The sequence below is a fragment of the Salvelinus alpinus genome, chromosome 1 (genome assembly GCF_045679555.1).
Source record: "Salvelinus alpinus chromosome 1, SLU_Salpinus.1, whole genome shotgun sequence".
NCBI lineage: Eukaryota > Metazoa > Chordata > Actinopteri > Salmoniformes > Salmonidae > Salvelinus > Salvelinus alpinus.
Genome location: NC_092086.1, coordinates 66,885,654 through 66,910,900, shown reverse-complemented (window position 1 = coordinate 66,910,900; position 25,247 = coordinate 66,885,654). Strand labels below are relative to the sequence as shown.

Here is a 25,247-nt window from a genome sequence, read left to right as displayed (position 1 = left end):
TCCAGGAAAGCCAAAGTTCCAAAAGCCAAGCCTAAAATAGTGTATAAGAGATGATATAGATGATTTTGCTGTGACTCTTATGTAGTTGATGTTAAAAATATTTGTTGGTCTGATGTCATTAATGAGGAGCACCCAGACGCTGCACTTGATCAATTTAAGAAATTGATTCTTCCAATTATTGATAAACATGCACCTGTTAAGAAACTGACTGTTAGAACTGTTAAGGCTCCATGGATTGATGAGGAATTGAAAATCTGTATGGTTGAAAGAGATGGCTAATATGTCTGGCTGCACATATGACTGGCTGACTTTCTGTAAATTGAGAAATGATGTGACTAAACTCAACAAAAAGAAGAAGAAACTGTATCATGAAGCCAAGATCAATGATATAAAGAATTATGGAAAACAACTTTGGAGTACTTAAAATGAAATTATGGGCAGAAAGACCAATTCATATTGAATCAGATTGCTTATCACAAAACCATTTGATGTTGCCAATTATTTTAATGATTACTTCTTTGGCAAAGTGGGCAAACTTAGGCAGGAAATGCCAACAACGAAAAGTGAGCCATCATATTCGTGCATAGAAAAAACAAATAATGAAAGAAAAGCATTACAAGTTAGAATTTTGTAAAGTTAGTGTGGGAGAGGTGGAAAAATTGTTATCGATTAATAATGACAAACCTCCTGGCATTGACAACTTAGATGGTAAGCTACTGAGGATGGTAGCTGACTCTATAGCCATATAGAGGCTGTCATATCTTTAATCTGCAACCCAAGAGTGGTAAAGCGGCCTTTACTGGTTCTAACAGCAGACATATAAGCTTGCTGCCAGCTCTTAGCAAACTGTTGGAAAAAATGGTGTTTGACCAAATGCAATGCTATTTCTCTGTAAACAAATTAACAACAGACTTCAGCATGCTTATAGAGAAGGGCACTCAACATGTACTGCACTGACACAAATTACTGATGATTGGTTGAAATAAATTGATAATAAGATTTTGGGAGCTGTACTATTAGATTTCATTGCAGCCTTTGATATTATTGACCATAACCTGTTGTTGAAAAAACATATGTGTTATGGCTTTTCAACCTCTGCCATATCGTGGATTCAGAGCTGTCTATCTAATAAAACTCAAAGGGTTTTCATTAATGGAAGCTTCTCTAATGTCAAACATGTGAAGTGTGGTGTACCGCAGGGCAGCTTTCTAGGTCCTCTACTCTTTTTTCTGTTTGTCCTGCCACTGACATTAAACAAAGCATGTGTGTCCATGTATGCTGATGATTCAACCATATACGCATCAGCAACCACAGCTAATGAAGTCACTGAAACCCCTAACAAAGAGTTGCAGTCTGTTTTAGAATGGGTGGCCAGTAATAAACTGGCCCTGAACATCTCTAAAACTAAGAACATTGTATTTGGTAGAAATAATTCCTTAAGTTCTAGACCTCAGCTGAATCTGGTAATGAATGATGGGGCTGTTGGACAAGTTGAGGAGACTAAATTACTTAGCTTTACCTTAGATTGTAAACTGTCATGGTCAAAACATATAGATTCAACGGTTGTAAAGATGGGGAGAGGTCTGTTCGTAATAAAGAGATGCTCTGCTTTTTTAACACCACACTCCTAAAAGCAAGTCCTGCAGGCTCTAGTTTTGTCATATCTTGATTATTGTCCAGTCGTGTGGTCGAGTGCTGCTAGGAAAGACCTAGTTAAGCTGCAGCTCGCCCAGAACAGAGCGACACGTCTTGCTCTTCATTTTAATCAGAGGGCTGATATAAATACTATGCATGCCAGTCTCTCTTGGCTAAGAGTTGAGGAGAGACTGACTGCATCATAAGAAACATTATTGTGTTGAAAATCCCAAATTTTGTGCATCGTCAAATTACACACAGTTCTGACACCAACACTTACCCCACCAGACATGCCACATTTTCTTAGGTTACAGCCTTATTCTAATTTTTTATTTATTTTTATTCCCCTCTTCGATCTAGACACAATACCCCATAATGACAAAACAAAAACAGGTTTTTAGAATTTAAAATAAAATAAAACCCAGAAATATTACATTTACATAAGTATTCAGACCCTTTACTCAGTACTTTGTTGAATAACCTTTGGCAGCAATTACAGCCTTGAGTCTTCTAGGGTATGACGCTACAAGCTTGGCACACCTGTATTTGGGGAGTTTCTCCCCTTCTTCTCTGCAGATCCTCTCAAGCTCTGTCAGGTTGGATCGGGAGCGTTGCGGCACAGCTATTTTCAGGTCTCCAGAGATGTTCGATCTGGTTAAAGTCCGGGCTCTGGCTGGGCTACTCAAGGACATTCAGAGACTTGTCCCGAAGCCACTCCTGCATTTTCTTGGCTGTGTGCTTAGGGCTGTTGTCCTGTTGGAAGGTGAACCTTCACCTCAGTCTGAGGTCCTGAGAGTTTTGGAGCAGGTTTTCATTAAGTCTCTGTACTTTGCTCCGTTCATCCATGCCTTGATCCTGACTAGTCTCCCCGTTCTTGCCGTTGAAAACAGCATGATTCTGCCACCACCATGCTTCACCGTAGGGATAGTGCCAGGTTTCCTCCAGACGTGGCGCTTGGTATTCTGGCCAAAGGGTTCAATCTTGGTTTTAGCAGACCAGAGAATCTTGTTTCTCATGATCGGAGAGTATTTAGGTGCCTTTTGGCAAACTCCAAGCGGGCTGTCATGTGCCATTTACTGAGGAGTGGCTTCCGTCTGGCCACTCTACCATAAAGGCCTGATTGGTGGAGTGCTGCAGAGAGGTTTGTCCTTCTGGAAGGTTCTCCCATCTCCACAGAGGAACTCTAGAGCTCTGCCAGAGTGACCAATGGGTTCTTGTTTACCTCCCTGACCAAGATTGCTCAGTTTGGCCGGGCGGCCAGCTCCAGGAAGATTGGTGATTCCAAACTTCTTCCAGTTAAGAATTATGGAAACCACTGTGTTCTTTGAGACCTTCAATTCTGCAGAAATGCTTTGGTACACTTCCCCAGATATGTGCCTCGACACAATCCTGTCTCAGAGCTCTACGGACAATTCCTTCGAACTAATGGCTTGGTTTTTGCTCTGACATGCACGGTCAACTGTGGGACCTTATATAAACAGGTGCGTTCCTTTCCAAATCATGTCCAATCAATTGAACTTACCACAGGTGGACTCCAATCAAGTTGTAAAAACATCTTAAGGATGATCAATGGAAACAGGATGTACTTGAACTCAATTTTGAGTCTCATAGCAAAGGGTCTGAATACTTATGTAAATAAGGTATTCCTTTTCTTTTTTTTTTCATAGATTTGCACAAAATTCTAAAAACCTGTTTTCGCTTTATGAGGTATTGTATGTAGATTGTTGAGGATTTATTTTATTTTATACATTTTATAATAAGGCTGTAATGTAACAAAATGTGGAAAAAGTCAAGGGGTCTGAATGCTTCCCGAAGGCACTGTATTTTTTATTTTTTTATTTATGTAATTCTGTTCTTGTCTATTAATGTTCTGTATTATGTCATGCTTCATGTTTTGTGTGGACCCCAGGAAGAGGAGCTGCTGCTTTTTTAACAGCTAATGGGGATCCCTAATAAAATACCAATACCAAACTCATATTCATTACTTGCCATTCCAAATAAAGTGAAATATTTTTTTCTCAAATAATTTAGGCAGGGCGGTAAGTAAATAGGTAATATGACTAAATAATTAATCAGGGTGATTTTTCCACAAATAGACAGATATTTACTTTTCCATGGTAGCAAGATCTCATCTATTCTTGCAAACTTTCTGTAAAAATGTGTTGTAGTATGTTCCTTTATTTCTTTAGGTATATGAATACCGAGTATGTCCACTTCACTGTCAGACCATTTTATCGGTAAACTACACGGTTATGTAAAAGTAAAAAAAAATTGTGATCCAATACGTAATAGTTTGATTGTAATCCAGATAGGCTGTGCAGGGATCCAGATTGCGGATTTAAGAGGACATTTGAGTGGTCAGCGTACAATGACACATTTGTTTTTAAACCCTGTATTTCTAGCCCCTCTATACTATTTTTGGATCTGATTTTAATAGCTAACATTTTGATGGCCATAATAAATAGATAGGCCGACAGTGGACAACAGTGTTTAACTTCTCAACAGTTTAATACTTTCTGAGAAGTAGCCATTATTTATTATTTTACACCTGGAGTTACTATGCATAACTTTTACCCATTGTATAAGAGATTCTCCAAAATTTAAATAGTCCAGGCATTTATATCTAAATTCTAGACGTACTTTATCAAAAGCCTTTTCAAAATCTGCTATGAATACCAGACCTGGTGACCAAGATTTTTTTATAGTGTTCTATTGTTTCATGTACTTGTCTATATCATCTTCCATGTAAAAAACCTGTCTGATCAGGATGAATAATATTCAACAACACCTTTTTAATTCTATGTGCTATGCATTTTGCTAGGATTTTTGCTTCACAACACTGAATTGTAAGGGGCCTCCAGCTTTTTGAATTGACTGGATCTTTATACTTACCACATGGATCCTGTTTCAGTGATAGTGAAATCAAACCTGCTTGCTGTGTCCATGATAGTTTACCATTTTTATAGAGTGGTTAAAACATAGTGGATCTTTGCATTGATCAAAGATCCCGAGTGGTGCAGCAGTCTAAGGCACTGCATCTCAGTGCAGGAGGTGTCACTACAGTCCCTGGTTCAAATCCAGGCTGTATAACATCTTTGGCCCAGTTGTCCAGGGTAGGCCGTCATTGTAAAGAAGAATTTGTTCTTAACAAACTTGCCTAGTAAAATATGTTTTATTTTTTTAAATTTCATATACCTCAACTGGTATGCCATCCAGCCCTGGAGTTTTCCATGGCCTAAAGACTGTAATTGCATCAAGAAGTTTCTCCTCTGCAATTTGGCCCTCACACAAGTCTTTCTGTACAGCTGTTGATTTTACACTATTATTATTAGAAAAATCCATACAGTTAATTTCAGTTAGTGGAAATGGAAGAGACCACATATACTTATGATCCATTGGGGTACTTAGAACTGTATTATAATCTCCCACCATAATAATAGAGTACAGTCGTGGCCAAAAGTTTTGAGAATGACACAAATATTAATTCCCACAAAGTGTGCTGCATCAGTGTCTTTAGATATGTTTTGTCAGATGTTACTATGGAATACTGAAGTATAATTACAAGCATTTCATAAGTGTCAAAGGCTTTTATTGACAATTATATGAAGTTGATGCAAAGAGTCAATATTTGCAGTGTTGACCCTTCTTTTTCAAGACCTCTGCAATCTGCCCTGGCATGCTGCCAATTAACTTCTGGGCCACATCCTGACTGATGGCAGCTCATTCTTGCATAATCAATGCTTGGAGTTTGTCAGAATTTGTGGGTTTTTGTTTGTCCACCCACCTCTTGAGGATTGACCACAAGTTCTCAATGGGATTAAGGTCTGGGGAGTTTCCTGGCCATGGACCCAAAATATCGCTGTTTTGTTCCCCGAGCCACTTAGTTATCACTTTTGCCTCATAGCAATGTGCTCCATCATGCTGAAAAAGGTATTGTTCATCACCAAACTGTTCCTGGATGGTTGGGAGAAGTTGCTCTCGGAGGATGTGTTGGTACCATTCTTTATTCATGGCTGTGTTCTTAGGCAAAATTGTGAATGAGCCCACTTTTTTCCGGATGCCCCAAACAATCGGAAAGGGGATTCATCAGAGAAAATGACTCTACCCCAGTCCTCAGCAGTCCAATCCCTGTACCTTTTGCAGAATATCAGCCTGTCCCTGATGTTTTTCCTGGAGAGAAGTGGCTTCTTTGCTGCTCTTCTTGACACCAGGCCATCCTCCAAAGTTGTCGCCTCACTGTGCGTGCAGATGCACTCACACCTGCCTGCTTCCATTCCTGAGCAAGCTCTGTACTGGCGGTGCCCTGATCCCGCAGCTGAATCAACTTTAGGAGACGGTCCTGGCTTTTTTGGACTTTCTTGGGCGCCCTGAAGCCTTCTTCACAACAATTGAACCGCTCTCCTTGAAGTTCTTGATGATCCGATAAATGGTTGATTTAGGTGCAATCTTACTGGCAGCAATATCCTTGCCTGTGAAGCCCTTTTTGTGCAAAGCAATGATGACGGCACGTGTTTCCTTGCAGGTAACCATGGTTGACAGAGGAAGAAGAATGATTCCAAGCACCACCCTCCTTTTGAAGCTTCCAGTCTGTTATTCGAAATCAATCAGCATGACAGAGTGCTCTCCAGCCTTGTCCTCGTCAACACTCACACCTGTGTTAACGAGAGAATCACTGACATGATGTCAGCTGGTCCTTTTGTGGCAGGGCTGAAATGTAGTGGAAATGTTTTTTGGGGATTCAGTTCATTTGCATGGCAAACAGGGACTTTGAAATTAATTGCAATTCATCTGATCACTCTTCATAACATTCTGGAGTATATGCAAATTGCCAGCATACAAACTGAGGCAGCAAACTTTGTGAAAATTTATATTTGTGTCGTTCTCAAAACCTTTGGCCACGACTGTAATTTGTCGCTTGTGAGCTCGATAGATTAGTAAATATTTTAGAAGAAGTGTGGGTCATCCTTATTTGGACCATATAGATTAATTAACAATTTTTTAACATGACATGACAAAATAAACATGACATCTATTGGTGATTGTATGTCCCGCCATCCCCTTCCTGTGTTCTCCCTATTCATGCAACAAGGCACCCTGAGCAGTAATATCCTGCATTACATTTGACCAGAGGCAGCTGAGTAACCTAGGGCAGTCATTTTTATTTAGTCTGGCAGTGTTGAAACCCCATCTTATAAAGCTCTCTGGGCCTGGCACTATGTAATTTAATGATGTTGTCGAGATTGATGGAGTCTGTAAAAAAAAGCGTGGGATCAATTTCATTAAGCCAGCTCAGGGGTAGCGTGCCGCTCTGGGAGGAGGAGGAGAAATGTGCTGCTAGGCTAGAGATATACAGTGGTGTTGAAAGATGCATTCAGAAGACGCTGCTTTACATAAAATATGGTAGACAAACAAAGGGAGAGATGTACCTGATGTAGATTATAAAAAATAAATAAAAATCTTTAAAAGAAAATACTAAACAATTGATCTGTACACCTTGGTATGTGATTTAGTGTGTTTGAGTTCATTACTAAATTACTTAATGTCATCACCATGGCAACACTTGCTGGAATCACTGAAGAGGGATCAGGTGGAGCCTATAAATAATGAGATTGATGCGTATGAATTCAATTATCCTTGATCTGTACATCGATGGCTATATATTGGGAACCCATATAGGCTACCTATAGATTCTATGGTGTACTTATTGAAATCAATGGTCTCCACACTGTTAGTGAATGGTGTTGTGCTCTCTGAAAGACCTCTACTAATTGGGGTTGTAGAGTGTAAAGTGGTGTGCTGCTCTAGTGTCGGGTCTCAACCCACAGTGAGCTCTGTGTGGGTGCTTGGAACCCTCTCTCCCCTGTCCTCTCCTGCTCCTTGGTGCACAACCCTCCACCACCACCTCTCATGTTGGCAATCTTGACAGGGCCCATCCCCATGTCACTGCCTTCACTGACGGATGGAGTAGGTTGCATGTCGATATCACACTCCCGAGGAGAGAGAGAGAGAGAAAGAATAAAATATGACTGTGCACTGGCTGGAAGATGGACTTCCAAGTGGTTTGCAGTGAATCTCCCAGCTCCATTGCTGGGAAGGAGGGATGACTGGGGGGAGAGAGGGATGGAGAGATGACTGAGAGGCATAGGGATGACGACCCGTACTATTCTCCACTCTATTTCTATTCTGTTTGGCAGTGGTGCTCATGCTCTAACACATACCAACAAACAAACTCTTCATTGAATGGTGACTAGCTCGCAGCCATCTAGCCACATGCCTGCTATGTTGGTGTATCCGTGTGGCCTGGGGCATTTCACGCAGCGCAGATTGGGTCAGTGAGTTTGCTGAAGGGTGTTATGTTGCAGCAGGCAAAGCTAGCTATGTGGAAGCTATGCGGAAAGTGTTATTCGTGGTCTGCACTGTTGTCACTGATGGGCGTGTTTCTAAATCTGACAGCACCTACTGTGTAGAAGCACAGTGCCCATATATTAAATATAGGCTTCAGCCTGCCTTATATAACCACTGTATTCAACTGTAATGTGAAGCAGCATGACTAACTCGATCTCCTCCTTTTGTGACTCCAGGCTGAACCCAAAGAGCCGCACCAGTATCCCAATGAGGTATGGATGTGTTCTTCACGCCCGTTCGTCACTAACCAATGACGCAAATCCATCACAAATAACACGACAATTCAGTTATTGCATGAGGCAAGATGTGTCTGTGCAGTCACAATAACACATCACCTAGCATCAGTATTGCAAGCACTTACCAGTTCCAGTTCCCCCCCCCCACACATACTGATCTATAATTAAAATGCACCCTGATCACAATCAGATATATTTGATCACAGATGCCATCAAACTACAACCACTCTAGTGTAGTGGGAATTGTCATCATATAAAACCAACAAAGAACAACCAAATTCCAGCTGATGATTAGTTCCACTTGATGCCTGTATGTGGCCTGTCCAGTTTGCCTCACGTCCCTGCACTCGATACTGGGTATAGCCACTTCATGCTGTCACTGTAGTCATTGTGGCTGTTGTTTGTGTGTCTCTCAGCCCAGCCTCACCGCGCTCCCCCTCCTGGCCGATGTTCTCTGCATCCTCCAGCCCCCAGCCGGCCTCCTCCACCTCCAGTGACTCCTCCCCCATCAGGTGTGTCACCACGACACGCCAACTCTGCCCACCACTCCAGCTTCGCTCGCACCTCCTAACCACAATGCTAATCCTGGAGCTTTGCACTGCAGCACCCCCTCCTCTTCTCCCCCACCACCGTGCATGATAACTGACGGGCAGTTCCTGATCACTCTGAGGCTTACCCTTTTCACACTATCCTGCCAACTTGAACGGCACTGTACTAGCTCGGATTCATTATTTCCTTCCCAACAAGAATCCAGCAACTACGGCAGATGTGTAACCAGGCCCTCAAAGTACAGCTTGGCTCAGCTCAGTAGTGTGAAAAAGGTATTAGTAACGTGGATCAAGGGCTCATCTTTGGTTAATGCACTTTACAGCCAGTCGATCAGACTTCCAAAGGTTTCTATGCATGTAGCCAGGTAATTCAGATGAACTCCAGATTATAAATACCTCGAGTCAGGTCTAGACAGGTTTAGAATAACCTTGGGCCATTTTCTTGGAAGCTGTGTAAATATCTGTCGGAAAATAAGTCTACTGACGGTAAATCTTGCAGCCAGATTTATAGCATAATTCGTTGCTGCATTTTGCTTTACAAGGACATATTTTCTTGTCCAACTATATAAATGTATTTATATGGCCGATGATTATGGGGGAAAAGTGAATTGTAGGCACACCGAGACTTTCCATACGGGAGCAATGATGATGTTATGAGACACTGATACAGTCGGTGCTTTACCTTTCATTGCTCCCAAGAGATAGTTAGGAGTGGAGGGACACTCAAAGTGCCCAATGTGATATCCTGGTGAGTTGGATTATAACATGTCATTCTCTCTCTCCCTTTTTAGTGGGCCAGGCAGGAAGGCTAGGGCCCTCTACGCCTGCAAGGCAGAGCACATCTCTGAGCTCTCATTCATCGCAGGGACCATCTTTGAAAATGGTGAGTATGGACCACTGTGACTGTTATATAAGTGAAAAATGTGGGATGGTATTATTCTAAAACCTTACATTGGTTGGTCAGATGAGAAATGAACCATGGGCTTTCTCTGGCCTGCAATGTGAGTATTCCTCCCTCTTCTTCATCCTCCCTGGTACCAGTGTGTGGTGGAGGAGGAGCAGCAGCAAGGAGGGCCAGGCTGAGGCTTGTCATTACCTTGCCTTACCTTTTTTAAAATCTTCTCCAGGGATGAATCTGATCCTAGCCAGGCTTCCAGGGTCCAGTGATCCGCTCGTACCTTATCTTAATTGTCCCGCAACCACAGTGATTTACACTGAATCACGTCTCTGTCTTAATTTTTCTCCAATGTTCTTATAAAAACCACATTACATTTAAAAAAAATAATAATATTAAAGCTAGCTGAGGAGATTTGCCTCTCGCCGATCAGAATGGCATTTACTGTAGACAGAGGTGCAATTTGAGCGAGTAGGGTTATAGATGAAAATAGTTATTTCGATTTGATGAAATACACTGTGTGAATGTCAAAACTCAGTGTAGCCTGTCTTCACAGGTCTCTTAGTACCAGAAGGATTATAGTGTATATCTGGTTGTGTCCAGGGTCTTATGCTTAGGGAACAGCCACACACCCACACAGGTTGCTGAGGTGCAGGAAGAAAGATGGAAAAATTATTGAATGAGGCCCTGGTCAAAAGTAGTGCACTATATAGGGCAGGGGTTGGCAACAGGTGGCCCATGGGCCAAAACCAGCCCATGAGAGGTTTTAGTTTTGGTGCAAAAAATAAATAAAAATCTATTTCATTTAGTAAATCTGTTCACCAAGTATTCCCATGAATAAAAATAGATATATGATCGTGTCTCAATATAATCAAGGTATGAAATTGTTATTTTCAAATACACTATCTTTTTGGGCTTAGTTGTGGTCAATTTGCTGCGTACAAATTAAATATAATTATGTTCCGGCCCCCCGACAAAAATTGTCCCGCGGGTGAATCTAGTTGCCTAGCCCTGATATTGGGGATAGGGTCCCATTTGGGGCACACCCTAGGTCCATAGCTCTGGGGAGGGTTTGCCGAAGCCTTCCTAGATACAGTTCCTAGCTACCAAAACAAGACTAGGGGCTCTATTCAATCCGTATCGTGGAAATTCAGCGTTACAGTGTGATTGAAATTTAAAGGCAATGTTGCCACATTAGCGGTGACTGCATTCACGGCAAACGCTGCAGATGTCAGCTCAATAGGAAATTACCTTTACATTTCTGTAACTAATCTGTAACTTATCAGCGATACATATTGAATAGAGCCCTATGTCATTCAAGACCTAATTGAAAGTTTACACATTCATTTGTTTGCAAAAGTTCTCTCAACTCTGAGTAACCTGTAATTTATTAGTCCCTATATTTGATTTGTTCAAAATGTTTTGGGAAAAATATATATAGAAAACACAGGCTAAATGGACTGAGACATTTACACTTTTAATTACCCATTTAAGTACTTTAAGTTGTCATTTCAATGACCCCTTATGTAAATTCTATCTATAGCAAGCCCGATATGGCTCTTCGGGTTTCACACGTCATACTAGCTTGGGTTATTTCAGGAAGAGGGTGGTTTGGGGTCTCAGTGCTGCAAGGGGTCACAGTTGTACACTGGGGTCTTGTTCATCCTATACCGCCTTCACAAAAAGGTACGCAGCGGTGTGTGTTGCCCCTTCTCCCATTCTTCCCAAAGCCACCAGAGTGCAACCATCCCAGCTGTCAGTAGCCACTCACCATATGGATCTCTGCTTTCAAATGGGGACTCTCTAATGTCCTGTTGGTCCCTTAGTTCATCCCTCGAGGGAGCCTGGCTGGCTGGAAGGCATCCTAGACGGCAAGAAGGGCCTGATTCCAGAGAACTACGTGGAGTTTCTGTAGCCCTGGACCAGGACTGTACTGGACTGGGGAGACCACGCAGTTACACTGTGCCCCTACAACTTATTGGAAGAGTCTGGAGTACAGAGCGCTTCCTGCTGTGCATGGTCATGAATCTGGAATTCAGCAGCAGACTGATGTGTGTGTGTGTGCGTGCATGCATGAGATGCATTGAGTTGTTGCGACGAAGGCTCATTCCCATATTCAGATAGTCCTTGTGTCATTAAAATGCACTGCCACTTCTTTTAGCGTCTTCTATTATCAGTTGGGAGGGACTTCAGAAGACGTTTTAGTTTTGGGATACGAAAAGGGGAAAAGTTCACTCTGCAGCCCTACTTCTCTTCCAGTGTACAGTACGGTCTGTAGGAATGAAGATGATTGTATAGGGAGCTTTCATCTCTAAATGATGGGGGGTGTTTTTCATTGAACACTGCTATAAATGTGAGCACTTGCTGCCTTGCCCGGTATTCCCCTAGACAAGACAGAACACAACTGCTGTTTACCTACCTGCACATTATAGAGGTGGGAGCATCCTGAATGTCTTTACTCCCTGTTCGACAGATTTTGTAATAGCTCTTTTTTTTGCTCAGAACTACTAGGTGAAATTGTCTCGATAAACCTGGAAAGGAAGTTAACCGAACTGTTTTCATTTAGGACAATAACAATTTTTTTGTATTTTTTTTTCCATCTCTTAACATGTATATAAATGGGGAGTGTTATGTGAAACTAGACTACTTTGTTCATATGTAAGCCTCGTATTTATAATAATTTTCAAAGATGAGATCCCGAACTGTATTCTTTTGGGGTGTAATAACATTTGTAAATACATGACATTTGATAAGATCAAATTTTTTAACTAGCAAATTTTATATTTTGTATTGTAGCATACTAAGTTAATTTTAGCATCTCAGTTGCTAAATTTGTCGTCATTTGGTTCATGGCCATTGGGAGCCTTAATATTCTTTCTGATCAAATAAATCATGAACAAGGTTGTACAGAATTTCATCTATTAAAGATAAACAAACTGGCAGTGCTGTCCTAGTTTCTTCATGTCTCGGTGCCTTGGATTTTATAGACCTGTTCTGAGTAATGCTAACCCTACTTCATACAACGGATGGGTCTAATGATGAATGCTGAATGGTTAAAAAACACATTCCAGCCGGCGTCTACTCAACAAGTTACCACCAGCTAAATCTATGACGTTGAAATGCCTATTTACTCTGTTCCATCTGATTGCGCAATCTACTGTCTCATCATCCCAGCCAGGCAATTTAAATACTAGATCTACACTGTAAAAAGCATCTAGACATTATCACCAATTTCTTTTAGACTAGCATTTGATTTTCAGGAGATTTGTATTAACCTTGCTGTCTGTCTCGCTGACATGTTGCAACATTGTTTCAATATTGAAATTCGATCTCCAGCTGTCGCAAGACACACCTGGGTCATATTCATTAGGCACCAAACAGAACAAACCGGACTATGGGCTCGATTCAATAGCACGATTGAAATGTAAAGGTAATTTTCAATTGAGCTGACATATGTAGCATTTACGGGGAATGCAGTCTCTGTGAACGTTTGAACATTGCCTTTAAATTTCAATCGTGCTATACTGCAGATCTTCCTCTATGGTTTGAATCAAGCCCTGAAACAGGGAGGGACCACCTGAAGATGTTCAATAGGACCCCCCCCCCAAAAAAAAACGTTGGGTTGCAAAATGATACATTGTGCCCGACTAAATATGACAGAATAGGATTGTGATTACAGAGCTGGCTGAGATAAAAGCGACACTTCACCGGAATAAAAAATGTGCCTCATAATGGACGTTGTAGATTCCCTGTTAGCATGCTCCAGATAACACACCTCCTATCCATGACCTCATACTTCAAACAAGCTATGTTAGCAATGTATGGTGCGTTCAAGAGAACTGAGAACTCGGGGGAAGGGGGAACTAGCTCTGACTGGGAAAAATTGTCAGTGATTTTCAGGTCGGATGAGTTGGAGATCTAGGATGATGCCAGAGTTCCCGACTTGTAATTTGAGTTGGATGACCATTCAAAACCATTGGAGCTTGTTTTTCCAAGTACCCAGTTGTCTTGAAAGCACCAGTAATTCCTTAAACACAGAGGATAGGCTTACGGTCATTTCTCAAGTGGTGAACAGGTTCCCAGCCCCAGAAGGTTTTTGACAGGGAGTCAAAACATTTTCATAATATACAGTGATATGGAAATGTGACTTTTTTTCAGCTCTTTTTGACTTTTATGTACATCTGACGCATTTGATGTCATCCAGCACAGTTAACAAAAAATGGTCATCCATCAAGACATATTTGGAGACCATAGAAATTACTTGTGAATGAGAAACCCTTTATTTTAGATTTATATGGAGAAACAACTGATAACCATCGGAGGTCATGAAGCGAAGCTAGAGCACCCAACCAAAGAACTACACAGATATTTTAGTCAGGAGAAAATATCGACATTGACTACAGAAGAGGTGTAATACAGAGGTAATACATTTTTTTTTTTTTAACAAATACACAACATATATTCTTTACATTGGATTACATTTACAGAACTGAAATACGAACAACAGACTTTAATGAAAGCCATATACCAGTGAAATATGATCTGCCCTTAATCTTTAAAGATAATATTTGTATGTATTTTATACAGAAAATAGACTTTGTCAACTAGTATGAAGTTGAAACGAGGTAGTGAATGAACATTATAGATTATTTTAGGCAGTTTGTGGTGCGTAGACCAGGAAATAAGGAAAGTCAAAGACTGAGTGACGACCTTCCTCATTTCCTACTCATTATGAAACGTGGTAGTGCAAATTCTCTCCGGTAGATTACGTTCAAACACAGTTTTTACCTAAAAAAAACATTTAAAAAAACAAACATTCGAAGCGACTGGTTAATTCTCACAGCAATATACAAAAGACCAAAGCCTAGACCATTACAAAATATTTTAAAATAAAATAATAAGCACTATAATTGGATAATAAGTGCTACTGTAAATGTAACTGCTCGAATACTTATGTTCTCTCTGCTTTGGTCACTCTGTTGTACTATACAAAATATACTCCAGTCCCTCTTCCCCTCCCAATACCCTGATTTTCTAATTTCCTAAAACACAGTGCTTTCATAGTCTTTCCCATTGATTTATATAATTTATAGTTACTTACTAACAAGTCAGACATGTTTTAACAATGTCTAAGTACATATGCAATACATCCATCTTTGTCAAACACAAACAGAAAAATAAAATAATGACCGTCTTACTCATCCAATGTACAAAAATACTGAGTAAAATGATTCATATCAAAGAGGATCAAACTGATATTGAAAATATTGTATTTTTTAAAAGAAACCCATTTTCTAAAGCATCGATAGTTAAGTTGTCCTGAATTTAAACCCAATTTTTATGGCTCTTGGTCTCCCTTTCGCAAGGCTTTAAGTCTAACTTTCTTTCCCTTTAAAAAAAAAAGAAAAGAAAAAAAGATAGGGACATACAGGTATGTAAAATTATTCTGTAAAAGTTGTCATGAAACATGTTATAGTCAAGAAACTGCTTCACTTTCATGAGATATGTTATGCTACTGTATGTACATCTATGGCAATGCAGTGATCATTAGGATGTGATCAAGCTGGTTTGTCCAATTGAAAACCAGAACTGAGACAAAGTCCTCTGTAAAACTTGTATGAGAAAGTATTCCAAAATATGTCAACCTCCCCCCCAAAATACACGATAGACACATACAGGGAACGCATACAGAGAGGAGCACCAGGGGATCCTTCTCACATGGTCATTCCACAAAATAGTCCAAATTGGTGAAGTGAAATGAAAAGATATATATAAAAATAAAAACAGAAAAGTGGTGTGTGCATATGTATTCACCCCCTTTGCTAGGAAGCCCCTAAATAAGATCTGGTGCAACCAATTACCTTCAGAAGTCACATAATTAATTAAATAAAGTCCACCTGTGTGCAATCTAAGTGTCATATGATCTGTCACATGATCTGAGTAGATATACACCAGTTCTGAAAGGCCCCAGACTCTGCAACACCACTAAGCAAGGGGCACCACCAAGCACCATGAAGATCAAGGAGCTCTCCAAACAGGTCAGGGACAAAGTTGTGGAGAAGTACAGATCAGGGTTGGGTTATAACATGGCACCACAACAAACCTGCCAAGAGAGGGCCGCCCACCAAAACTCATGGACCAGGCAAGGAGGGCATTAATCAGACGCAAACAAAGAGCAAAGATAACCCTGAAGGAGCTGCAAAGTTCCACAGCGGAGATTGGAGTATCTGTCCATAGGACCACTTTAAGCCATAAACTCCACAGAGCTGGGCTTTACGGAAGAGTGGCCAGAAAAAAGCCATTGCTTAAAGAATAAAATAAGCAAAAACGTTTGGTGTTCGCCAAAAGGCATATGGGAGACTCCCCAAACATATGGAAGAAGGTACTCTGGTCAGATGAAACTAAAATTTTGCTTTTTGGCCATCAAGGAAAACGCTATGTCTGGTGCAAACCCAACACCTCACATCATCCCGAGAACACCATCTGTGGGGATGTTTTTCCATCAGCAGGGACTGGGAAATTGGTCAGAATTGAAGGAATGATGGATGGCGCTAAATACAGGGAAATTCTTGAAGGAAACCTGTTTCAGTCTTCCAGAGGTTCACCTTCCAGCAGGACAATGACCCTAAGCATACTGCTAAAGCAACACTCAAGTGGTTTAATGGAAAACATTTACGTTTCTTGGAATGGCCTAGTCAAAGCCCAAACCTCAATCCAATTGAGAATATGTGGTATGAGTTAAAGATTGCTGTAAACCAGCAGAAGCCATCTAACTTGAAGGCGCTGGAACAGTTTTTCCTTGAAGAATGGGCAAAATCCCAGTGGCTAGATGTGCCAAGCTTATAGAGACATACCCCAAGAGACTGGGGTATGACTGGGGACTGTAAATGCTGCAAAAGGTGGCTCTACAATGTATTGACTTTGGGGGGGTGAATAGTTATGCACACTCAAGTTTTCATTTTTTTGGTCATATTTCTTGTTTGCTTCAAAAAAAAATAAAAAAAAATAATAATCTGCGGTTTGGCACTAGAATAATACATACAGGTGACTTTTAAACCATCATGATGATGTGGCAAGTGACACGTTGATTTTTGAAAATCCTACATCTTGAAAACTTGACTGGTGACATGCAAATAATTTTGGGACTGTTTCAACAGTAGACCAATGAAAAAAACAAAACAAAATATCACTTGAGTGGATTTTTCTTTTAAGCTTGGGTAATTTAACAATTTGTTTGCAACTCCCAGAGAATAGTGACTGTGCGTATGCTCTCTAAAATTCAGCTTGACGGATCATATAAAAAATAGATACATACGTTTTAATATCATATGAACAAACAAACGTGTTCAGGCCGTTTCCTTTTTGCGCTCTCTCACTCACATATACACACCAATCATATGATCATTAGCCAATTCTGCAAACTCCCATCCCATCTCCCTAGCCCAATGCTGCCCTTTTCATTTAACTCGCAAATCATGGATGGTTTTAAGATGGAGTCTTGCTTTTATCATGAAGACAACCTATTACACACATAAAAGTTGATCTGATCTTTTTTTTTTCTTACTGTTGAATTATGATGTACTACAGGGTTTCCCAAACTCGGTCCTGGGGTCCCCCCTGGGTGCACATTTCGTTTTTTGCTCTAGCACTACACAGCTGATTGAAATAGTCAAAGCTTCATGATGAGTTGGTTATTTGAATCAGCTGTGTATTCCTAGGGCAAAAACCAAAACTTGGACCCAGGGGGGCCCATTACTGACTGGGGAACCCTGATATACTGTCTGTGACATACGCTCAGACATGGGCAGGAACCTTCTATTCAACCTAATGTTTGCGCATAACAACTGCTGAAAGGTTGCGGAGAATGGAATTGAACATATTGTTGGTTTTATTATTTACTGTACACTTCACTTCTGGGGATCATTTAACTACACATTTTAGAAAATAAACATGGCTGCTTAGAAAGAGAACAGACACAAATACATACAAAGGTGTTTATATTAAATTCCTATGCAAAATACTTGCTTTTGACAGTTTGAGAAAAATGGCTATGGAAAGCTTGTAAAGCTAAAAAAAAAAGGCACGTTTTCCCTTTTCTGATATTCTTGCGTAAACGTTTCAGCGGTCTGTGCATGCATTAAATCAATAGAAAATATTCCTTTCTCTTTTTGTTGTTAAAATTTGATTCCTCCAATCTCACAATAATCAAGTCTTTTGAAGTGATTCACGGTCTAAACACGATTCTAGAACAGTTGAATCCTTGTTTCATCCAGAAGGGTCAGTTAGTTTGTCGCCATGTCGCTCATGGTCAGTGTCAATCTTACACTCCTGTTCTCTCTCTTTTTCACATTCTCTCTCCACCCAAGTCCTCTGGGAACCAATTTGAGTGCACACTCTCACTACATTAATCCGTACTGGTAGGGGACCTGGTGGGACGTCTGCAGGGAAAACAGGTTGGTCTGGCTGGCGAAAGGGGAGGCTGGGGTTTTAAGGCATTGTGTCATGGTTTAAGGCATGATGAAACAGAAGCGGCTTGACACTCCCATCTTTGAATTTTGGTATCTGGTTGCTGATGATCTCGGCCAGCATTTCAGGGAACTCCACACTAAGAGATTTATTCACAAAAGTGTAGAAGCAGATCTGCAGGAGGCCCCCCACCATCTGTGGAAACAACCAGGTATTTCTTAGAGGTCTTTCAATAAGAGCACAATGGCAACAACAGAGCAACATGCCAGGGTGCGTAGCTACAGTTTGGTAGAGCACACACTATGTCAAACCACTCATTGATGCCATGATGAACAACTTTGATATTGATAGCATAGCTGGAAAATTAAGCTTGTAATACATTCTAATGGTCTCATCTCTAACTTAAGAGGTTCACAAATACACACACAAAAAAAAACAGTCTTGCTTGCTCTTAATACATATTGGATCTCTAACAGGTATTCAAGTCACACTCTTCCAGACTTGACTCCCTGATATAAGGTACTCCAACCAAAAGGAAACAGGTTGATTTATTGGTATGCTGACGAGTAGAAGAGGGGATGAGTATGCATGTACGCTCATTCATTTAATTTTATTTGTGTTTATTAAGCCAGGATAGTCCTGGGTTCCATAACTACCTGGAAAACGTCGGCAAGTGTTACTGAGTGTTGCTGAATGCTGTTGTGTGGCTGTGGGAGCAGGTGGGCTCAAACTCACCTCCTGCATGGAGTCCAGTAGCTTAGTGAGTTGGTAGAACCTCTGCCAGTTCTGGCTGGAGTTCTCTTCCCGCTTGACGATGGCCTTCCCCAGCTCCTTGATGTAGGTCATGCGGATCTCATCAAACACAGCCTGGCTCTTCAATCCATCCTTTGGTACTGTGGGGGGAACAAGCAGACATAACATCTTACTCATCGTGCATGATTTGTTTTAGGCAATGCACGTCAATATAGTCCTCACGTCTCTGTCGTTACAAAAAGGCATAATAAAGAGTTTCGGATGTCAAGAACGCAACCTCACTCAGTCAACCAATATTCACACAATAGAAACTCTGACATTGTTAGGTTAGGCCAGGAAGGAGTCTATCAGTTTTTACCCAGTCTCCCAGTCTGAACACTGCCCGTTATCCTGCCACTAACGTCTCGCCACTACCGTCTCATACAAACCACCCTCCGTCCCATCACAACCACACTTAGGTATATGGAAAATATGCAAAACCACAGGTAACAATGGGTTTTATGAGGCCCCATTCTTCCCTGATGAGAGCCAGATGAAGGATCTACCCTGGACTGAAGGGTTCTGGGATCTTGGACTTGGGCCCAGGCAAAACTGCACTCAATGGACAAGAGATTATGCAAAACAACACAGGAGGTAAAAGGTAAAATACTCTCCAATTGTCTTATCAGATGAGAGATACAAACTGGCTTTCTCCTGTATATTTTTCTGGTTTGGATGTAGCTAATGATGTCCTTTTTCAAACATGAAAGAGAAGGATTTTATGCCTCCAGTCTAGAATAACTGACAAATGACTATTTACTAATGGTGCAACGGATCACAAAACTCACGGTTCAGATCACGGTTTTGAGTCACGGATCGGATCAGCCCCCCCACCCCCCAAAAAGTGAGACAAATATAACTTTGCTTTCCATTTATTACTTAAAGAACACTTAAAGCGAGGAACTTTTCAATGTTTAAATAAAATCTTAAAAATTAAATATTCAATGCGCAATTGTTAAATTAAAGTGCAATATGAGGAATGATACCTTTGAACAATAGTGAATGAAAAAAATAGCCTGTGTCAACATAAAAAAAAAGTGAAAAAAGAAAGAAAGCAAAGCAGACCTGAGCATATAACTTCAAATTATATATAAAAAAAAAATGAGGATGTCTACATTGTCTGGGGAGAGGGTAGACCTCTTTGCAGTCACTATGTCCCCTGTCGTGGAGAACACCCTCTCGCTAGGAACTGAAGTGCCAGGCACAGCCAGGTAGCATCTTGCCATCATGGCAATGTGAGGTTATTTACACTCATTGCTTTTCCACCATGCCAGTGGATCACCACTGGAATGCTGCTTGCTGCCTTGTAGGATGCCACCTCCTCTTTGATGGTGTTGGCAAACGTTTTTCCTGTGTCCTTGCTCGCAAAGGTCTCCCCGAAAAGCTCCTTCATGGCCAAATTATTTTGGAGGAGATTCCTCTGAGTCTGCTCTGTTGCTTGACCCTGCAGAAAAAAATACTTGATCTATTAAACTACCTAATTATTTATTTTCATATTTCATAGAACTATAATTGTGGCAATAACATTTAATAAAATATATTATTATTCTAAATAAAACATGGATGATTCTAATAGCAATAGCATAGACTAAGATTAGACTGCAGTATATTTAAGTAATTCACTCATTTGTTTTTTTACATTTACATTACATTTAAGTCATTTAGCAGACCTCTTCAGTGGCCACAATCTCAGTGGTGAGATCACTGTATGTCCTCTGGCGTAGGACAGGGTCTAGATGAGACAGGGACTTGAAGCTTGGATCCAGTGCAGTAGATCTATGAAGGTAGTCCTGTACATTAGGGGGGTATCTGGGGTTCAGGTCATCTAATGGCAGCCTTGACATCTCTAGTGATGGTGCTGTCTTCCTCACTTGGGGCCATGGATTGTAGAATCCTTGTTTTCAGAGGTAGCATCATGGACACAGACGGTGCAATTCCAGTGCTCAATAGGGTTGTAACCGTTTTGAGGCGTTTGAGCACCTGGAGGACCTCCTCTGCCACTTTCACATCATCATCAGACAAGGTGACGATGTCTTCATTTTTTTTCAGGGTCTTGTCTGTCAGTGCAGCGTATACAGCTGCCTGCTGCTCAAGATAGCGCTCCAACATGTCATAAGTGGAGTTCCATCTTGTTGTGACATCGTGTATGAGGTTGTGGGTCGGTAGCTGTAGCATTTCTTGCTTGATCTTAAGCACATGAGCGGCTGTTGTGCTTCGGTGGAAAAAGAAACCACCTTCCTGATCCTCCCAAGGAGGCGGTCCATCTGGTTCACTGAGATTCCCCTTCGGGATGCTAAATTGATCACATGTGCAAAACCAAGCTACCTGTGGCACCAGTCCAGCTTCTATCACTGCACTTACTTGGTTATTGCATTATCTGTGGTGGTTGGGATATTGCTATTGGGCCTCTCTAGCCTCCACTCTGCGCCTAGCAGTACCTGCGCCAGATTTGTGCCTGTGTGACAGGAGGTGGCGTGTCTGTAGCACCAGACTTCGCATCTGCCACTCCTCTGTGGTGTAGTGAGCAGTTGCAGTCACGTAGCTTTCTGTTGCCCTGGAGGTCCACCTGTCTGTGGTGAGGGCAACAGAGGATGCCTTGGATAATTCATCGACAATTTTGATCCTTTCCTTTTCATAAAGATCTGGCACGATCTTCATACTGAAGTGGGTGCGAGAAGGGATTTCGTAGCGTGGCTCAAGCACTTTCACCATATTTTTAAACCCTTTGTTTTCCACAACAGAGTACGGCCTCATGTCTGCAACGATAAACATCCCAATAGATTTGGTGATGGCTTTAGCCCGGTCTGATTCTGCAGCAAAGGGCTGCTTAAATGCCGTGGTGAGAAGTTGTTGTCTCTTGGCTGACTTGGCTCCCGTCACTGACCCACCAGGGTGATGACGCTTTAAATGTGTGGCCACGCTCGATGTATTTCCATGATCAGCTTTGTTGTGGCACAATGCCTACACACCGTAATGGTGTTGTCCACTACCCTTCTTCCATCATCATATTTGACAGGGAAGCCAAAATGCTCCCATACATGAGACTTAAATGAAGCGGGAGGCTTTTCCAGTTCTTCAGCTCCTCCGCTAGCCATGTCTGTCACTGCTCTTTTTTCTTCTTTGCAACACGAGCATCGAGGATTGATTCGTTGGGATTCAACATGCCCCGGTCACGTGAACAGTACACACAACTGATAAAAAAAAAAAATCAAATCAACCTTCAGGCTTCAGAGTAAAACACAGCACGCATCTGTCTTGTCTTTATCTTTTCACTGCAACTCTGCATCGAGATTTAGGGAATTATTACTTTAAAAAGTAACAGCGGCAGTAAAACTGTATTTCACACTATGATGGTTAAACTTTGCAATTGATCCGCGGTTCACATGCGTGCCGAACCGTGGGGGGGAGTGATCCGTATGGATCATGGATCAACTCCGGTCCGTAACATCACTACTATTTACAATACTAACAGGAGAGAGGTCTATAGGTCTATAATAGCAGGCAATAGGTCTACATCTGTTACACCCTGACCTTAGAGAGCCTTTTTATGTCTCTATTTGGTTTGGTCAGGGTGTGATTTGGGGTGGCCATTCACCACGCTCACAACGCTGCACTTTGGTCCACTTCTTTTGACGGCCGTGACAGAACTACCCACCACCAAAGGACCAAGCAGCGTGGCCAGGAGGAGCAGGGATCCTGGGCCCGGGAGAAGAGAGAATGGAGGACATCTTGGACATGGGAGGAGGTTATGGCAGGGGACAAGACCCTGCCATGGAAACAGGCTGAAGTAGCGAGGGAGGAACGACTTCGCTACCAGGAGTCACGGCAACGGAGCAGGCACGAGGCACCCCCCCCAAAAAATTGGGGGGCACACAGGGAGATTGGCTGAGTCAGGTTGGAGACCTGAGCCAACTCCCCGTGCTTACCGGAGGGAGCGGCGTACTGGTCAGGCACCGTGTTATGCGGTGGAGCGCACGGTGTCTCCAGTGCGCGTTCATAGCCCGGTGCGCTACATTCCAGCTCCCTGCATTGGACGGGCTAGAGTGAGCATCCAGCCAGGACGGAAGGTGCCGGCTCAGCGCATCTGGCCTCCAGTGCGTCTCCACGGCCCAGGATATCCTGCGCCGGCTCTGCGCACTGTGTCTCCGGTGTGTCTGCACAGCCCAGTGCGTTCCTGTGCCAGTGCCCCGCATCTGCATGGTGAAAATAACCATCCAGCCAGGACGGGTTGTGCAGGCTCTACGCTCAAGACCTCCAGTGCGCCTCCACGGCCCAGTGTATACTGTGCCTGCCCCCAGACCCAGGCCTCCTGTATGTCTCCCCAGCCTGGTAAGTCCAGTGGCAGCTCCACGCACCAGGCTGCCAGTACATCTCCTCAGTTCGTTGAGACCTGTTCCGGCTCAACGGAGGAAGCCTCCAGTGATGATCCATGGCACGAAGCCTCCAGTGATGATCCATGGCACGAAGCCTCCAACGAGGGTTCCCAGTCCGGGGCCTCCAGCGACGGTCCCCAGTCCGGGGCCCGCAACGAGGGTTCCCTGTCCGAGGCCCGCAACGAGGGTTCCCAGTCCGGGGCCCGCAACGAGGGTCCCCAGTCTGGGGCCCGCAATGAGGGTCCCCAGTCCGGGGTCGGCGACGAGGGTCCCCGCACCAGAGGTGCCACCAAAGTGGGGTGAGCCAGAGGTGGAGTGGGTTCTGCGTTCCGCACCTGAGCCGCCACCGCGGATAGATGCCCACCCAGACCCTCCCCTATAGGTTCAGGTTTTGCGGCCGGAGTCCACACCTTTGGGGGGGGGGGGGGGGGGGGGGTACTGTCACGCCCTGACCTTAGAGAGCCTTTTTATGTCTCTATTTGGTTTGGTCAGGGTGTGATTTGGGGTGGGCATTCTATGCTTTGTTTTCTGTTTCTTAATTTCTATGTTTTGGCAGGGTATGGTTCTCAATCAGGGACAGCTGTCTATCGTTGTCTCTGATTGGGAATCATACGTAGGTAGCCCTTTTTCCCTCCTTTCAGTGTGGGTAGTTATCTTTGTTAGTGGCACTATAGCCCTGTAAGCTTCACGGTTGTTTTTTCGTTTGTTGTTTTGTTGGCGACATTTCTTTAAATAAATAAGAATGCACGCTCACCACGCTGCACTTTGGTCCACTTCTTTTGACGGCCGTGACAACATCGATCAAAAGTGGTCGCCTGGCGTATTTCTTTTACATTTCTAGTTTGAATTCTTTAGATAACATTATCGATGAGCCAATCAAAATAAAACACTTGAAAACGTGTACATTCTGTCCTGGTTGGAAATAAAATCAGGGAAGATTGCTCACTGGTTTAAAAAAAGCACAGCTCTGCATGTAAATGTAATTTTCATTTCCTTAGGAAGCAATCAAAACACACTAAGTGTGTGCGCTTTCCAAAACCACTCATTTTGAGTAATTTGAAAGGCATAAAATCGTTTTTTCCCCCAGTCAATCCAAGTCAACAGTGTTGCAATAAACAGTATCTTCTGCTTAAATATGGTTTTGTAATGGCTTGTCACGCTGGGAGTCCCCCCCGAGGCCTCATTTGTACAAAGCTCATTCAAAAGCTGCAGCTTTAGTTTGTCTGGTTTCCCTCCTCTTTTTCTTTTCTCTATTTATTTTTGAACACATCTGAGAAGTCAAAAAAATGTGTTCTGCTTTTCCCCAGCAAACTGCATCGGACGGCCATAATGAATAAGTGTTTTAATCTATGGATTCATTTATGTTATTTAAGATTTGAAATGTAAATATGTTATACCTGTGCTGAGCAGCAGCAGGACTTTCATACACAGGTACTCGTCGTAGGACACCTGCAACCTCACAAACTCAGTGGAGATCTTCAGCATCTGCTCACACTGGTCGGTCATATAGGGCAGCTTCATCCTCTCACTGAGACACACACACACAAAGTGACAGTTATAAATCAGACCAACACCCCGTTTCCCTCTCTGCAATTCACATAGTGTATTTTTTTTTTTTGTCAATGATCTACACAAAATACTCTAATGTCAAAGTGAAAGACCATTTGTACTTTTAAAGATTAAGATTTGTTTTTTTAAAGATTAATGAATAATAAAACACTAATAGAACTTGATTAGGTAAGTGTTCACCCCCTGAGTCAATACATGTTAGAAACACCTTTGGCAGTCTTCTTGGGTAAATCTCATAAGAGCTTTCTTTGCACACCTGTATGGTGCAATATTTTCCCATTATTCTTTTCAAAATTCTTCAAGCTGTCAAGTTGTTGGGATTCATGGC

At 42.2% G+C, this 25,247-nt stretch overlaps 2 protein-coding genes across 11 annotated transcripts in view; one reads left to right on the top strand and one right to left on the bottom strand.

The window, feature by feature from the left end:
- The window catches only part of LOC139583798 (rho GTPase-activating protein 26-like), a 112,712-nt gene extending 100,051 nt beyond the window's left edge, over positions 1-12,661 (top strand). The window contains exons 21-24 of one of the 3 annotated variants that reach the window (XM_071415268.1): positions 8,217-8,252; positions 8,693-8,788; positions 9,616-9,707; positions 11,546-12,661. In XM_071415268.1, coding sequence (XP_071271369.1) covers positions 8,217-8,252; positions 8,693-8,788; positions 9,616-9,707; positions 11,546-11,634 — 313 coding nt within the window. In that variant the 3' untranslated portion in view covers positions 11,635-12,661. The remainder of the gene's footprint in view (positions 1-8,216; positions 8,253-8,692; positions 8,789-9,615; positions 9,708-11,545) is intronic. The other 2 variants (XM_071415278.1, XM_071415288.1) reach the window with 2 other exon arrangements.
- A 1,315-nt stretch (positions 12,662-13,976) lies between these two features.
- Positions 13,977-25,247, bottom strand: part of LOC139583754 (glucocorticoid receptor-like) — a 123,059-nt gene continuing 111,788 nt past the window's right edge. For 7 of the 8 annotated variants that reach the window (XM_071415230.1, XM_071415198.1, XM_071415216.1 and 4 more), the window contains 3 exons: positions 24,748-24,878; positions 18,921-19,078; positions 13,977-18,380 (listed from right to left, as the gene is read on the bottom strand). In XM_071415230.1, coding sequence (XP_071271331.1) covers positions 18,207-18,380; positions 18,921-19,078; positions 24,748-24,878 — 463 coding nt within the window. In that variant the 3' untranslated portion in view covers positions 13,977-18,206. The other variant, XM_071415249.1, reaches the window with a different exon arrangement.